This window comes from Leucopleurus acutus, assembly GCF_964270905.1.
Source record: "Leucopleurus acutus genome assembly, chromosome: 1".
Classification (NCBI taxonomy): Eukaryota; Metazoa; Chordata; class Mammalia; order Artiodactyla; family Delphinidae; genus Leucopleurus; species Leucopleurus acutus.
Genome location: NC_139142.1, coordinates 136,317,575 through 136,330,716, shown reverse-complemented (window position 1 = coordinate 136,330,716; position 13,142 = coordinate 136,317,575). Strand labels below are relative to the sequence as shown.

At 37.0% G+C, this 13,142-nt stretch overlaps 1 protein-coding gene across 2 annotated transcripts in view; it reads right to left on the bottom strand.

The window, feature by feature from the left end:
* Positions 1-13,142, bottom strand: part of MAP2K5 (mitogen-activated protein kinase kinase 5) — a 267,148-nt gene that overhangs the window by 180,365 nt on the left and 73,641 nt on the right. For both annotated transcript variants that reach the window (XM_082838889.1, XM_082838890.1), the window contains exon 9: positions 5,982-6,021. In XM_082838889.1, the coding sequence (XP_082695015.1) occupies positions 5,982-6,021 (40 nt within the window). The remainder of the gene's footprint in view (positions 1-5,981; positions 6,022-13,142) is intronic.

Genomic DNA, 13,142 nt, shown 5'->3' with positions numbered 1-13,142 from the left:
ATAGGACAGTGATCCCTAAGAGATGGAATAAGATGAGTCCTATGACTGTTCAGCTTACTAACTAGACAAGAGTTTCCAGACCCCGCCCCCTGCATGGGACCCAGGGGGAGCTCAGCCACCTCCCTAAGCTGAGAGAACTCGTAGTTCGAGGAGGCCAAGGCAGTTAGAGTTCACTGGCAGAAGAGCAAAAGGAGACAGCTCCAGAGAGCTGCAGAGGACCCCTGAAGTCTTCAGCTGAGTAACAACTAGCACGTGGATGTCAGGAAACTACTGAGGCCAGGGAAAGAACCCCCAGAAAGAACCAGGAGAAACAATCTCCAAACCTCACACTAGGCAGAGTTTGTGTTCCCACCAGCCAGGATGGAAAACCTGTATTTGCCAAGGCATTGGGGTAAAGTATTCAGAAGATGACTGCTTCAGCTGACTGGGGAAAATTAGTTCTGGACTAACCACTGGGATGATCCCATCTCATAAAGCTTAAAAGCAAGTCCTGAAAGGATCAAACTGTTTCAGATTCACTAAACAGCACCTCAGAATAAAGCTCAAGAATATTTACAGGAATGAGCCTATGCCATACGACTGGCATCCAGTAAAAAATTATAAGGTATTAAAAAATACAACCCTAAATAGGGAGAAAAAGCAATCAGACAAAACTGACCCCCAAATGACACTTATCATAGAATTAATAGGCAAGACCATTAATTCAGTTATCATAACTATATTCCACATACGCAAGAAGGTAGAAGAAAGATGGAGCATGTTAAGTAGAGACATGGAAGATGTAAAAAAGACCCATGTAAACTTCCAGGGATAAACAGTACAACGTCTGAAATGAAAAATATACGGAACAAAATTAATAACAGAATAGACAATGCAGATGAAAGGACAAAAACCTGAACATTTGACAACAGAAACTATTCAAAAGTGAAACGTGGGACTTTCCTGGTGGCGCAGTGGTTGAGAGTCCGCCTGCCGATGCAGGGGACACGGGTTCGTGCCCCGGTCCGGGAAGATCCCACATGCCGCGGAGCGGCTGGGCCCGTGAGCCATGGCCGCTGAGCCTGCGCGTCCGGAGCCTATGCTCCGCAACGGGAGAGGCCACAACAGTGAGAGGCCCGCGTACCGCAAAAAAAAAAAAAAAAAAAAAAAAAAAGTGAAACGTTAGGAAAAAAAGCCTAGAATAAACAAACAACAGAGTATCATTTTGCTGTGGGACAACTTCAAGTGACCTAATATAAATGCAATTTAAGTTCCCAAATGTGTGTGTGGGGGGGATACATACTTGAAGAAATAATGGCTAAAATTTCTCCAAATTTAATGAAAACTAAAAACCCACAAATTTCTATCTCAACAAATCCTAAGTACAGGAATCATGAGGAGAATTACATAAAATCTCACCAAAATCAAATTGCATAAGACTAGTGATAAAAAAAATCTTAAAAGCAGACTTATACACACTACCAAATGTAAAATAGCTAGCGAGTGGGAAGCAGCTGCAAAGCACAGGGAGATCAGCTCGGTGCTTTGTGACCGCCTTAGAGGGGTGGGATGGGGGGGAGGCAGACGCAAGAGGGAGGAGATATGGGGATATATGTATATGTATAGCTGATTCACTTTGTTATAAAGCAGAAACTAACACACCATTGTAAAGCAATTATACTCCAATAAAGATTTTTAAAAAAGAGAAAAGCAGTCAGAAAAGACGTCAGTTCTAATGTACAGAGGAATAAAGATTTTAAATGACGGTAAGAATGAATGCAATGCAGAAAACAGTGAAACGAAATCTTTAAACTACTGAAAGAAAAGGACGATTAACCTAGAATTCTATATCTGGCAAAAATGTCTTCCAAAATTTAAAGTCAAAATATACACTTTTCAAGACATGCAAAAGCTGAAAGTATTCATTGCCAGGACACTCATGCACTATAAGAAATGTAAAAGATGGAGTCCTGCAGACAGAAGGAAAATGATACCAGACAGAAATCTGGATCGACACAAGAGAATAAAGAGCACTGAAAAAATGTGAGTAAATATAAATATTTTCTTACATTTAAAATGCCTTTAAAAGACAACTGTCTAAAGCAAAAACAGTAACAATGTATTCTGGAGTTTATAACATGAGTAAGTAAAATGTATGATAACCAAGGTGACGATAAGGGAAATGAAAGTATACCGTTGTAAAGTTCTCACACTATAGGTAAAGTGGCACAATATTACTTGAAGGTAGGGCTTCTCTGGTGGCACAGTGGTTAAGAATATGCCTGCCAATGCAGGGGACACGGGTTTGAGCCCTGGTCCAGGAAGATCCCACATGTCGCGGAGCAACTAAGCCTGTGCGCCACAACTACTGAGCCCACGCGCCACAACTACTGAAGCCCATGTGCCTAGAGCCCGTGCTCCGCAACAAGAGAAACCACCGTAATGAGAAGCCTGTACACGGCAATGAAGAGTAGCCCTGCTCGCTGCAACTAGAGAAAGCCCACATGCAGCAACGAAGACCCAACACAGCCAAAAATATATACATAAAAAATAAATTAAAATCACTTGAAGGTAGACTATGATAAATTAAAGATGTATACTACAAACTCTAAAGCAGCTGCTTAAAAAAAGGACATACAGACAGAATAAATAGAAAACAAAGAGCAAATTGATATACTTAAATCCAACCATATCAATAATCATATGAGATGTAAATGATCTAAATATCTCAATTAAAAAACAGAGATTATCAGACTGGATTAAACTACAAGTCCCAACTATATGCTGTCTACAATAAATCCATCCCAAATATAAAGATACAACAGGTTAGAAGTAAAAGGCTGTATCATGCTAACACTAGTCAAAGTAAAGCTGGAGTAGCTATATTAACATCAGACACTGTTGATTTCAGAGTAAAGAATATTACCATGGATAAAGAAGATCACTTCATAATGATAAAGGGGCCAATTCATCAAGAGGACATAACAATCCTAAATAACCTAACAGATCTTCAAAAAATATGAAGTAAAAAATGATAGAATTTCAAGAAAAAACAGACAAATACACAATTGTTCCTGCAGATTTCAACACCCTTCTTTCTTGTTGATAGGACAAGTAGATAAAAAATCAGTAAAGATACAGAAATTTGGAACAACACTAACAGCCAACTTAATCTAATTGACATTTATCCTACATCCTATACAACAGACTATACATTCTTTTCATGTGCACAGAGAAGACTTACCAAGATAAGTCATATTCTGGGCCAAAAATTAAACATCAATAAACTTAAAATAATTCCAGTTATACAAAGTATGTTCCTGGACCACAATGGATTTAAAATAGAAATCAGTAACAGAAAGATATCTGGAAAAATCCCCAAATATTTGGAAACTAAATAACACTCCTAAGATTTAATAAAAAAACTCTGCCTGTTTTAAAGAAATGATACATTTCTTTCTCTTAGAATATGACTATTATATAAACAAAAATTGTTTTTGCCTTCACTGCCAAGAAGCTCAGGGCTAAACAAAAAGTTTAAACACAATAATCATATCTACTCAAATCATTCATTCATTCAACTCAGTTTGAGCATCTCATATGTGATTTTATAGAATTGAGGGATACAATACAATACAGTCCCTGCTCTGTAGCTCAGTTTTATGGTCAGGTCTAGTGAATAGTATATTTGTAAAGCCCTACTGTTTTCATTTATTGAAAGTCTCTACTACTTTAACAGCTCTTTTTAAAATGTGTCCTTTCTTTAAAATTGCGTTTAATCCTTTCCAGAAACAACTGTTAGCCACACCCAACTAAATAATCATGCAGAAGAATTTTAATATCAGCCTAGGTTAAACATAATTCAAAATGTATGAAATTATGAAAAATTATAATGCACTTGCAAGGCGAAATAGTTAAGTTTTGGGGGGTGATTTATAGCAGTGCTCCCCTCTCCTGTAATAAATAACCTAAAGTTGACTGTCTTTAAATACACCACTGACAACAATCTAAAAGTTTTGACATCGGAGGAACAAACAGATAACTAGATAAAAAGGAAAACAGTGTTGGAGTTGGTGGAGGTGTCCTCTGAATGAAGAGGGAGCTCAGAACGTACAGAAAGAACAACCCAATGACGAGCTGGTACCACAGAGCTATACTCAGTGAACTCAGGGGAAGACTGAGGTGGAACCTGGCCTCTACAGTACCTACCCTGGAAACTGTCTGGACTCCAGGGTCCTCCTCTTTCAAATGTGGGCCATGACAGATGATCTCTAAGGTCTCTTTCAGTTCTACAATTCTGTAAACCTAGTTTGGCTGGAATATCAAAGAAAATATCCCAAGAAGGAGCTCTGTGGTAGTGTCTCACCAAAAGCTATTTGAGTTGTTAAAACTAGACTTGATAATACACGTAACACATTCTAGGTGCTATATTAGGTGTGGTATGGAAGAGCTGAGTCTCAGTTTTGGTTTAACTTTACTAAAAGGTACAACCAATTGCAATTTAAGTGTTCTGATTCTTAGTTTCCTAGATAAGATAAAAAGATACAGAAATATATACTATGCAAGTATTGGGGAAAGAGACTGAATTCTCACTATGGTTAGCTAAGAAGGAATCTTGGAGGAGATGGACCTTGAAAGGATAGATGGAAGTCAAAGGGATGGGCAATGGTAATAACTTATATAAAAGCTACAGGGTATAGCAGAAGACATGTGCTTTGGAGCTGATGGATTTTGTTTTAAATCTTGGCCTTGGCTCTTCCATCTGTGTGACCTTGGACAATTCAGTTTTCTGAGTCTCAGTGCCCTCAAATCTAAAATAATAGGCTTAGTTTTTTAAGGATTAAAGATAATAGCAATATAGAGTCTAGCACAATATCTGGCATATAGTAGTCATTCAAAAAATAAAAGCTTTCATTATTAAGGGCCCAGAGACAGAAGATAATGGGCATAACAGAAAGCAACATGCAGGTAAAGGAGAGGATGTGGCTGTAAAGGTAGGCAGGTGCCTATCTGTAGAGTGCCTAACCAATTTGCAGGGGAGTAAGGAACAAAGCAGGCCTGACCAGTTTGTTAGCTAAGAGCCCAGTTTGGAAGTGGAGTTCTATAGAGTTAATTTGAGGTAATAAAGGTTTCAGTCAGAGGTGCAATTCAAGAGACTCCATTAGGGAAATCTGAGATAAAATGATGGGAAAATCAAGCACCAGCAGCCAATGCCAGAGATTAAATCCAAAGTAGCACGGGCAGGACTGGGATCTTGAAGTACGGCAGGGATGGGGTGTGACCACGAACACAATGGAAACAAGTAAGAAGCATCTAAGGTAGTTGCCTAGAAGATCCCTGAGTTACGCGCAGCTTCACTCCATTCGGGCTGCGGTGTTAGGGTATCTCAGGATGCCATAAAGATGTAAAGAAGCGAGGTAGACATCATAGGCTTTATGTTGTACACTGTTGGGGCTGGGGGAAGAGGGGTGCTAAGAGGGGTATCAGATCGGGGATTCAACTTCTCAACTCCAGTGGCAGAGTGAAAGGTACAGTGAGGAAATTATTATAAAAGTCCAGGTAGGAGGTATGTGGGCCTGATACAAGGCCAAAGCAATGAGAATAGAAAGAAAGTGACACATGGACCCATTTCAGGGGAAATTTCTGACAGGATGTGGTGACTTACAGGATGTGGCAGATGAAGGAAAGAAAAGAGTGAATAACTACTAAGTTTTTGAACTGTAAGATGAGGAAGACAGTGATGCCACTGAGCCGGGAACACAGAAAGAAGTGTAGGTGACGATGATGAATCACAATTCGAGGAGCTTACAACTGAGCATTCGGAGGCACTTAAAAGACGTGAATGTCACAACAGGGCCAGAGCTTCCATCACCCACCACCCACCACCCAGACCTTAAAGCACTTCATTTCTTGACAATACCTGTGACTCAAGCTAAGGGGGCTTGGGGGCGGGGAGAGCATCAAAAATTTCATGAATTTCATAAAACTTATCCAGCACTTACCTTTACAGCTAATATTTTCCCACTTGGAACATGATATGCTCTACGGGAAGATAAAAAAATAATAAAATCACTTGGGATCACTAAACAACCTACCAAGTGGTTAAGGACATAAATGTATATCTGAATACATCCTCAGCAAGGGGATATATGATACTTTCAAAGAACACTAATAACAGTAGTAATTTACATTTTCTATTGAGCTTAATGGTTTACACAGTGATTCACTATGTAGTACCTTAAAATAACCCTCTGAGGTAATGCTGGTATAATTATACACTTTTTAGAGCCCAGAACTCTGAAGCATAGAGAAGTTAAGCAGTTTACCCAATGGCATGAGTCAGTAAGAGGCAGAACTAGACATTAAACCCAAGTCTTCTGGCTTCAGATCCCTTACAACATACTGTCACTCTGTGTGTGTGTGTGTGTGTGTGTGTGTGTGTGTGTGTGTGTGTGTGTGTGTGTGTCTTCTACAGCTCTCTGCTAAGCATGGTACAGAGCCACATAAAATGGGAGGTTTCCCTTTTATCTCAGTTATATATACAGATAAACTACATCCCTACATTTCATCAAAATAATCTCAAAACACATGGCTTAAGATATAAATTCATGTACAAAGTCACACAGTTACAAGGCTCAAGTATGAGGTTCATCTTTTCCTAAAGCTGGCATCTCTCAGTATTTTTTTAAAAAGCTACAGAACAGAGGCAAGCTCAAATGATCAGATAGAGTGAAATAATTACAATTTAAATCAAATAATATGAATACATTCATTTATGAAAAAGAGTAAGAGAATGTTTGCAGAAATAAAATACCATTACATCTCATCAAGACCTTTTGTATTGAAATAAAATGTGTATGCATGCACTGCAAGGAATGCCATTCTGACCAACTATCCAAAAACAATTTGCTTTATATAAAAATTTCAAAACAAACCAAATAACATAAACAAGCACTGTTATTACAAGTCCATATAGGTATAAAGAAACAAATTAGTTTGGAAGAACTAAAATCTTGCTCCAGAGAAGATTTTACATATTAGCCAAGATCCAATTGATCTTCCCCTCACCCAGCTAGTGTTAAGATGTAAGTGGGGTAAGGAAGATGTGAGGGAATGGAATTTAGCTTCTCAGGAATTCCCCATCCTTACATACCAAGTTGCTAAATAAATTTACCAGGCTCCCAATTTTTACTGGGTAATGACCTAGTAGTAAACATTGTTCATTCCTTTTATTTTTTAATTGAGACATAATTGACATGTAATATTATATTAGTTTCAGGTGTACAACATAATGATTCAATATTTGAATATACTATGAAATGATCACCACAGTAAGTCTAGTTAACACGCATCACCACACAGTTACAAAAACTGCTTATTTCATAAAACAAAAACAAAACATATATTTTACTATTATCAAAATGAAAACATCATTTTCTGTTGTTTTGGCATAAATATTCATTTTTAACACCTTTATTGAGGTATAATTATATATGGTAAAATTCACTTGTTTTAAGTGTGCAATTCAAGATTTTTAGAAAATTTACAGAGTTGTGCAATCACTGACAAGTGTTTTTAAAGTGACTGACTTAAAGAAATCGTTCAGTTATTAAGAACCTACAAGTATTTGTAACTTTTCACATATAAAATGTTGTAAAATCAGGCATGACTAAGAAAAAACATATATATCAACATTAATGCATATATCCATACATAGGACTGTTATAAAAAATTCATTCTGCTTCTCCTACTTGAGTGGACAAAGGTTAAGCCTATTATGGAAGGTAAACTTAGCCTTTATTTTATCAATTAATTGTAGAGAAATTCACGTATATCTCATTTAAAGGAAAGGTAAGCTTATAAAAATCAGCAATTGTTCACTTTACCAAAGAGTATTTTAATCTGTATACGTGTCTAAAGACTTTCTCTAAACACCAACCTCCCTAGTATATATAAATACTATTAAATTATAAAACTTAAATTATTAAAACATTTTTGTACTTTGTATAAAGTGATACACGTTTTTAAAGTGGAACTCTTATATTATACTGGTTTTATAACAAATTACCAGTTACTTTACTACCTATGATAACATCAGACTTTTAAAATGTGAAACTACATGTCATGATTTGATTCATGATATATCTGACCTCATGTAATAAATTAATATATAAAAACTTACATTGTATTTCTTCTCAGTGCAAGACAGAGAAGTTTGTTGGACGAAGCCAATTTGAAGTATGACTTGAAGGAATTTAGTAACTTTATTCCAGGTAATATAATATGTAACATTTAATAATGACATATTATTTTTCCTCTTGAATTATCATGGTCTCTTCCAATTTCAACATTATAAAATACTAGATATTAGGGCTCCCCTGGTGGTACAGTGGTTGAGAGTCTGCCTGCCGATGCAGGGGACACGGGTTCGTGCCCTGATCCGGGAGGATCCCACATGCCGCGGAACGGCTGGACCCGTGAGCCATGGCCGCTGAGCCTGCACGTCGGAGCCTGTGCTCCGCAACGGGAGAGGACACAACAATGAGAGGCCCGCGTACCACAAAATAAATAAAATAAAATACTAGATATTAGAATCACTAACTGAAGGCTGAAATGTAAAGATAAATAGTTGAATGCATACACAAGGATTCAAAAGTTGTAAAAAGAACAGTGATGTTACACTGGACAATGAGTACACCTGGATGTTTTAGACCAACAGGAGCGATAGGGAAATGATTAGCAAATAATCCAGTATATATACCATACTGGACAGTTCGGCAACTTAATTAGCTTGTCAAGAAAGCCGATCTCTTTTCCAAAAGAAGGGTCTCCTATTTCCACATGAATTAAAAGCGGAGGCTTGATGATTTAATTATGACGCATGCTAATTCATCCGTGGAAGTTTGGGTTCGATTTCGAGCAATAAAGATGCTGTGTGGTTTGGTTTACAGTGCAATGAGAGTACCAAGTTAACACTTAATCATCAATGAGAAGTGGATGACAAAAGCAGTGCCAGGTATGAGTCCAGTGTGTCCCTTAACTCTGCAAATGGCATTCTACCCAGAGAAAAGGAATTTGTTTATTTTCAGTGGATACTGCATCTCAATTGCCTTGACCTCAATTGTCTTGATCTTTCTCAACACTGTAAAGTGATTAATGAAGTTTGAATGGAGGCTCTGGTTACACCGAAAGACAACTATACACCTCTGCATTGTTTTAATTAACCGCTAACACTTCAAATTAGTTTGTTGCCACAGTAATTACCTGTTCCAGTGAGTGCATAGAGGGAGTATTTTTATAAGTTATTTTTAGTTCTGAGTCCTTGAGCGTTCCATTTTGTTTGTGACCAGCACAGGGCTTCTGGGAATAGTCCCAGCCCTTAAAATTGAGCACACAATATATATACACTTTAGGATTGTAAAAGCTAAGTGGCCTGGTATAAACTTTTTGAGTTTTTAAAATAACAAGGAGACCAGTAAAAGAGAACATCTATACTTTCCACACTTCCTTACTTTCTTTTTCTACTTGGAACCATAGGTTCTATGTGACTGGACAAAAAAGTTGGTACCAACCTTTAATTCTGGTAGAGTACAAATTCAGATAATATATTGAGCAAATAGGTAATATAAAGAACTGTCTTATCTAAATTCCTTCCTTTTGCGGTAGAAACATCTAAAAGCCAGGTTAAAAAACTTGTCCAAGCTTACACAGTTAGTCAATGGCAACGACAAGACTGGAACTGAGGCAGAACATATATATGCTAGGACCTAAAAAAGTATGTGGTAATGTTTAAGTGTTCTTAACTGCATCCTAGAACAGGGGAACTCATAATTCAAAACTTACAAAGGTGCTGACCTATTTCAATCAGGCTAAGACCATCACACTGAATCTTTCCAAGCAAGGAATCTTCTGCAATCACTGCCAATCTACCAGGGGAGGCAGAAGAGTGAGGTTTGTAATCTCTAAGTCACTGCCTGGGCTCTGATGCTAGCTCTGACACTTCTTCATGTGAACCTGGCCTGTTATTAAACCTCACCTTGTCTCAAGTGCCTCAAGTCTGAAAAGGGGAAATCAGTCCCTACGTTATAAACTTGTGAGGTTCAGTGAGATAAGGAAAGCACGTAGGACAGCGCCTGGCACGTAGTAAGCGGGCATTACATGTTAGCTAGAAAGTTTCAGGTAGCTGGGTTTTTAAAACCCACTAAAACAGGCTGAAAGGCAAGAGTTATCTCTGTGCTTTAAGACTCAGGCTATGTGCGCTACAAAGGAAGGCTAATAAAACTTTAACAATGAAGACTGGCAAAAAGCTGCAATATAGCACTTACTGTTAAGAAAAGCAAGTAGTGTTACATCATGGTGAACCAACTTTGAAAACAAAGAATTAGTCATCTGAAATGCTATGGCTATACCATGATTCAAATTCTAAAATTTCTTACCATGCTTATCTCTTGACCACTAGTTAACTTAATTACACTCAGGTGTGGTAAGTGCCACATTCCAGGTATGCATCTTAGCAGAAACACCATTGGACAGTAACTGTTGCTAAATGAGAAGCCTAATTTTTTACTCTCCTTGGATTAACAGGAAAATATAAGCTACCTTAAAACATCCACACAACTTCCTTTAATATACACCCTCATAGACTAACATTTTGAGGCCTCTCCTAGCCTTCAGACTTTAGTATCTCTGTCATAACCCCCAGCACACTGCAGAAAAATTGTTTATATGTCTGTCTTCCATACTGGGCGGGGACACTACCACGTCTTAATCACCTTTGCATTCTTTATGCTTTGCACAAGTCCTGGCCCATGATATAGGTACTCCAAACTTAATAGATGTTTGACAAATGATTATTACTTCTGGATGAAAAAAGTTTATGTAATTGTTGAATAAAGCAGAAATGTATTTAATTAATGCATTTAATTAATTAATTGAATGCATGTAGACATTCTACATGCATTTAATTAATTAATTCCATAATCTTATGAGTAGGAGCAGGAGGTATTCTTCCCTGGCTTTACTGTGATATAACTGACATACAACATGAGTAGAAGTTATTATCCTCCCCATTTTATGGGTAGATTTCTAAGTGCTGAATCAAAAGTCCTTACAAGGATTTCAGGATCTGGCCCTTGATTACCTCACTAATTTCTGCTTCTGCCAATCTCCCTTATCCACAATACTCACTCTGCTCCACCAAACATCTTTCTGCTTCAGGTCCTTTGCACCTACACTCAGCCTGGACCACTCTTCCTCCAATATCCACTTGGCTTGCTCTATCACTTCCTTCAGGTTCAATGTTACTTCTTTGACTATCTTACACAAAACAGTCCATTTTCTCTTTCTTTATTTTTACAGAATTCATCAACACCCTACACAATTTATTTATTGTTTGTCTCATACCACCAGAAAGCAAGCACTGTGAAAACAGGGACCTTTTTTTTTGTTGTTCACTACTGTACCTCCAGTGCCTAACACTGTGCTGGGCACATTTTATAAATATTTGTGGAATGAATGAATAAATTTCCTGAACTGCTATAGGTCTTTTTATTTTTTTAATGACAGTTTTGTTTTTCTAGGAAATTGTCCATTTTCTGTTTTCAAATTTATTGTTGTAAAGTTATTCATTATATCCTCTTTTTTTTTTTTTTTTGCGGTACGCGGGCCTGTCACTGTTGTGGCCCCTCCCGTTGCGGAGCACAGGCTCCAGATGCGCGGGCTCAGCAGCCATGGCTCACGGGCCTAGTCGCTCCACAGCATGTGGGATCTTCCCGGACTGGGGCACGAACCCGTATCCCCTGCATCGGCAGGCGGACTCTCAACCACTGCGCCACCAGGGAAGCCCATATCCTCTTATTTTTAAAGTCTCTGCCTAGAATTATGTCCCCTTTTAAAATTCTACTTTTATTATTTGTGTCTTCTCTCTGTTATACTTGAGCAATTTTTCCAAAAATCCCACTGCTGGTTTTCTTGAATTACTAATATTTCTTTAATTTTAATTTCATTAATTGTTTTCTTTAGTATTCCTTTCCTTCCACTTTCTTTGGGTTTAACCCCTTCCCTTTAAAAAAAATTACTGATTTAGATGTTAAACCTATTTATATCCAATTTTTTTCTGACATATATACAAAAAACTATCCTTTAAGTAAGACTTGGACTGCAGCTCATGAGTTTTCATATATGATATTTCTTTACTGTTCAGTTGTAAATATTTTTATCCCATTATGATGTGTTACATGACCAATAAATTATTCAGATGTGTGCATTTTAATTTCCAAATGAATGAGAGGGTTAACATTATTATTTATTTCTAAACTAACTGTATAGTCAGAAAAAGTGACCTGTATGTTACAAATTTAATTGAGACTTGCTTTGTGCCCTAGTACATAATCAGTTCTTTAAGTTTTCTGTACCTGAAAATAATACATATCTTCAACATGACTGATAAAGAGTGCTCTATGATCAAGTGATCAATTTGTTCACTGTGATGCTAAACTCTTCTATATCTTTATTTAATTTTGGTCAGATTGATCTTTTGATTACTGAGACACATTCTACCACTATAACTGTGGATTTATCAAATTTTGTAATTCTGTTAAGTTTTTTGATTTACATATTTTAAGGTTATGTTATTAGTTATATATACAAGCTTAGGTCTACTATGTATTCACAGTCTTTCTCTTCTATCATCATATAGTAGTCCTTTCTATCTTCATCCCTTAAAAAACCCCAGAAAACAAAACAACACAAAACTTTCTGCCTTAAAGTCTGCTTTGTCTTATGTTACTATAACCACAATAGCTTTCTACTGATTAGTTTTTGCCTGGTATCTTTTCCCCAACCTTTTCCTTTCAACCTTTCTCTGTCTTTACGTTTTAGGAATACATTCTAAAATAGTCAAAAATAGTAGATAGCTGTATTTTTTAAAGTTTCACTTGACCAATCTACTAACTGGCAATATCAGTTGACATATTTAATATACTTATTAATATGGATTTATTTCTACCACCTATTCATTTATTTTATACCTCTCTCCATCTACTATATTGGATTATCCCTTTATTCCCTCTATTTGTTTCGAAGTTATACATTCCACTCATTATCTTTCAGTTGTTACCCAAACGTTTTAAATCATATCTGACTTATTAACAAACTATAAAGTT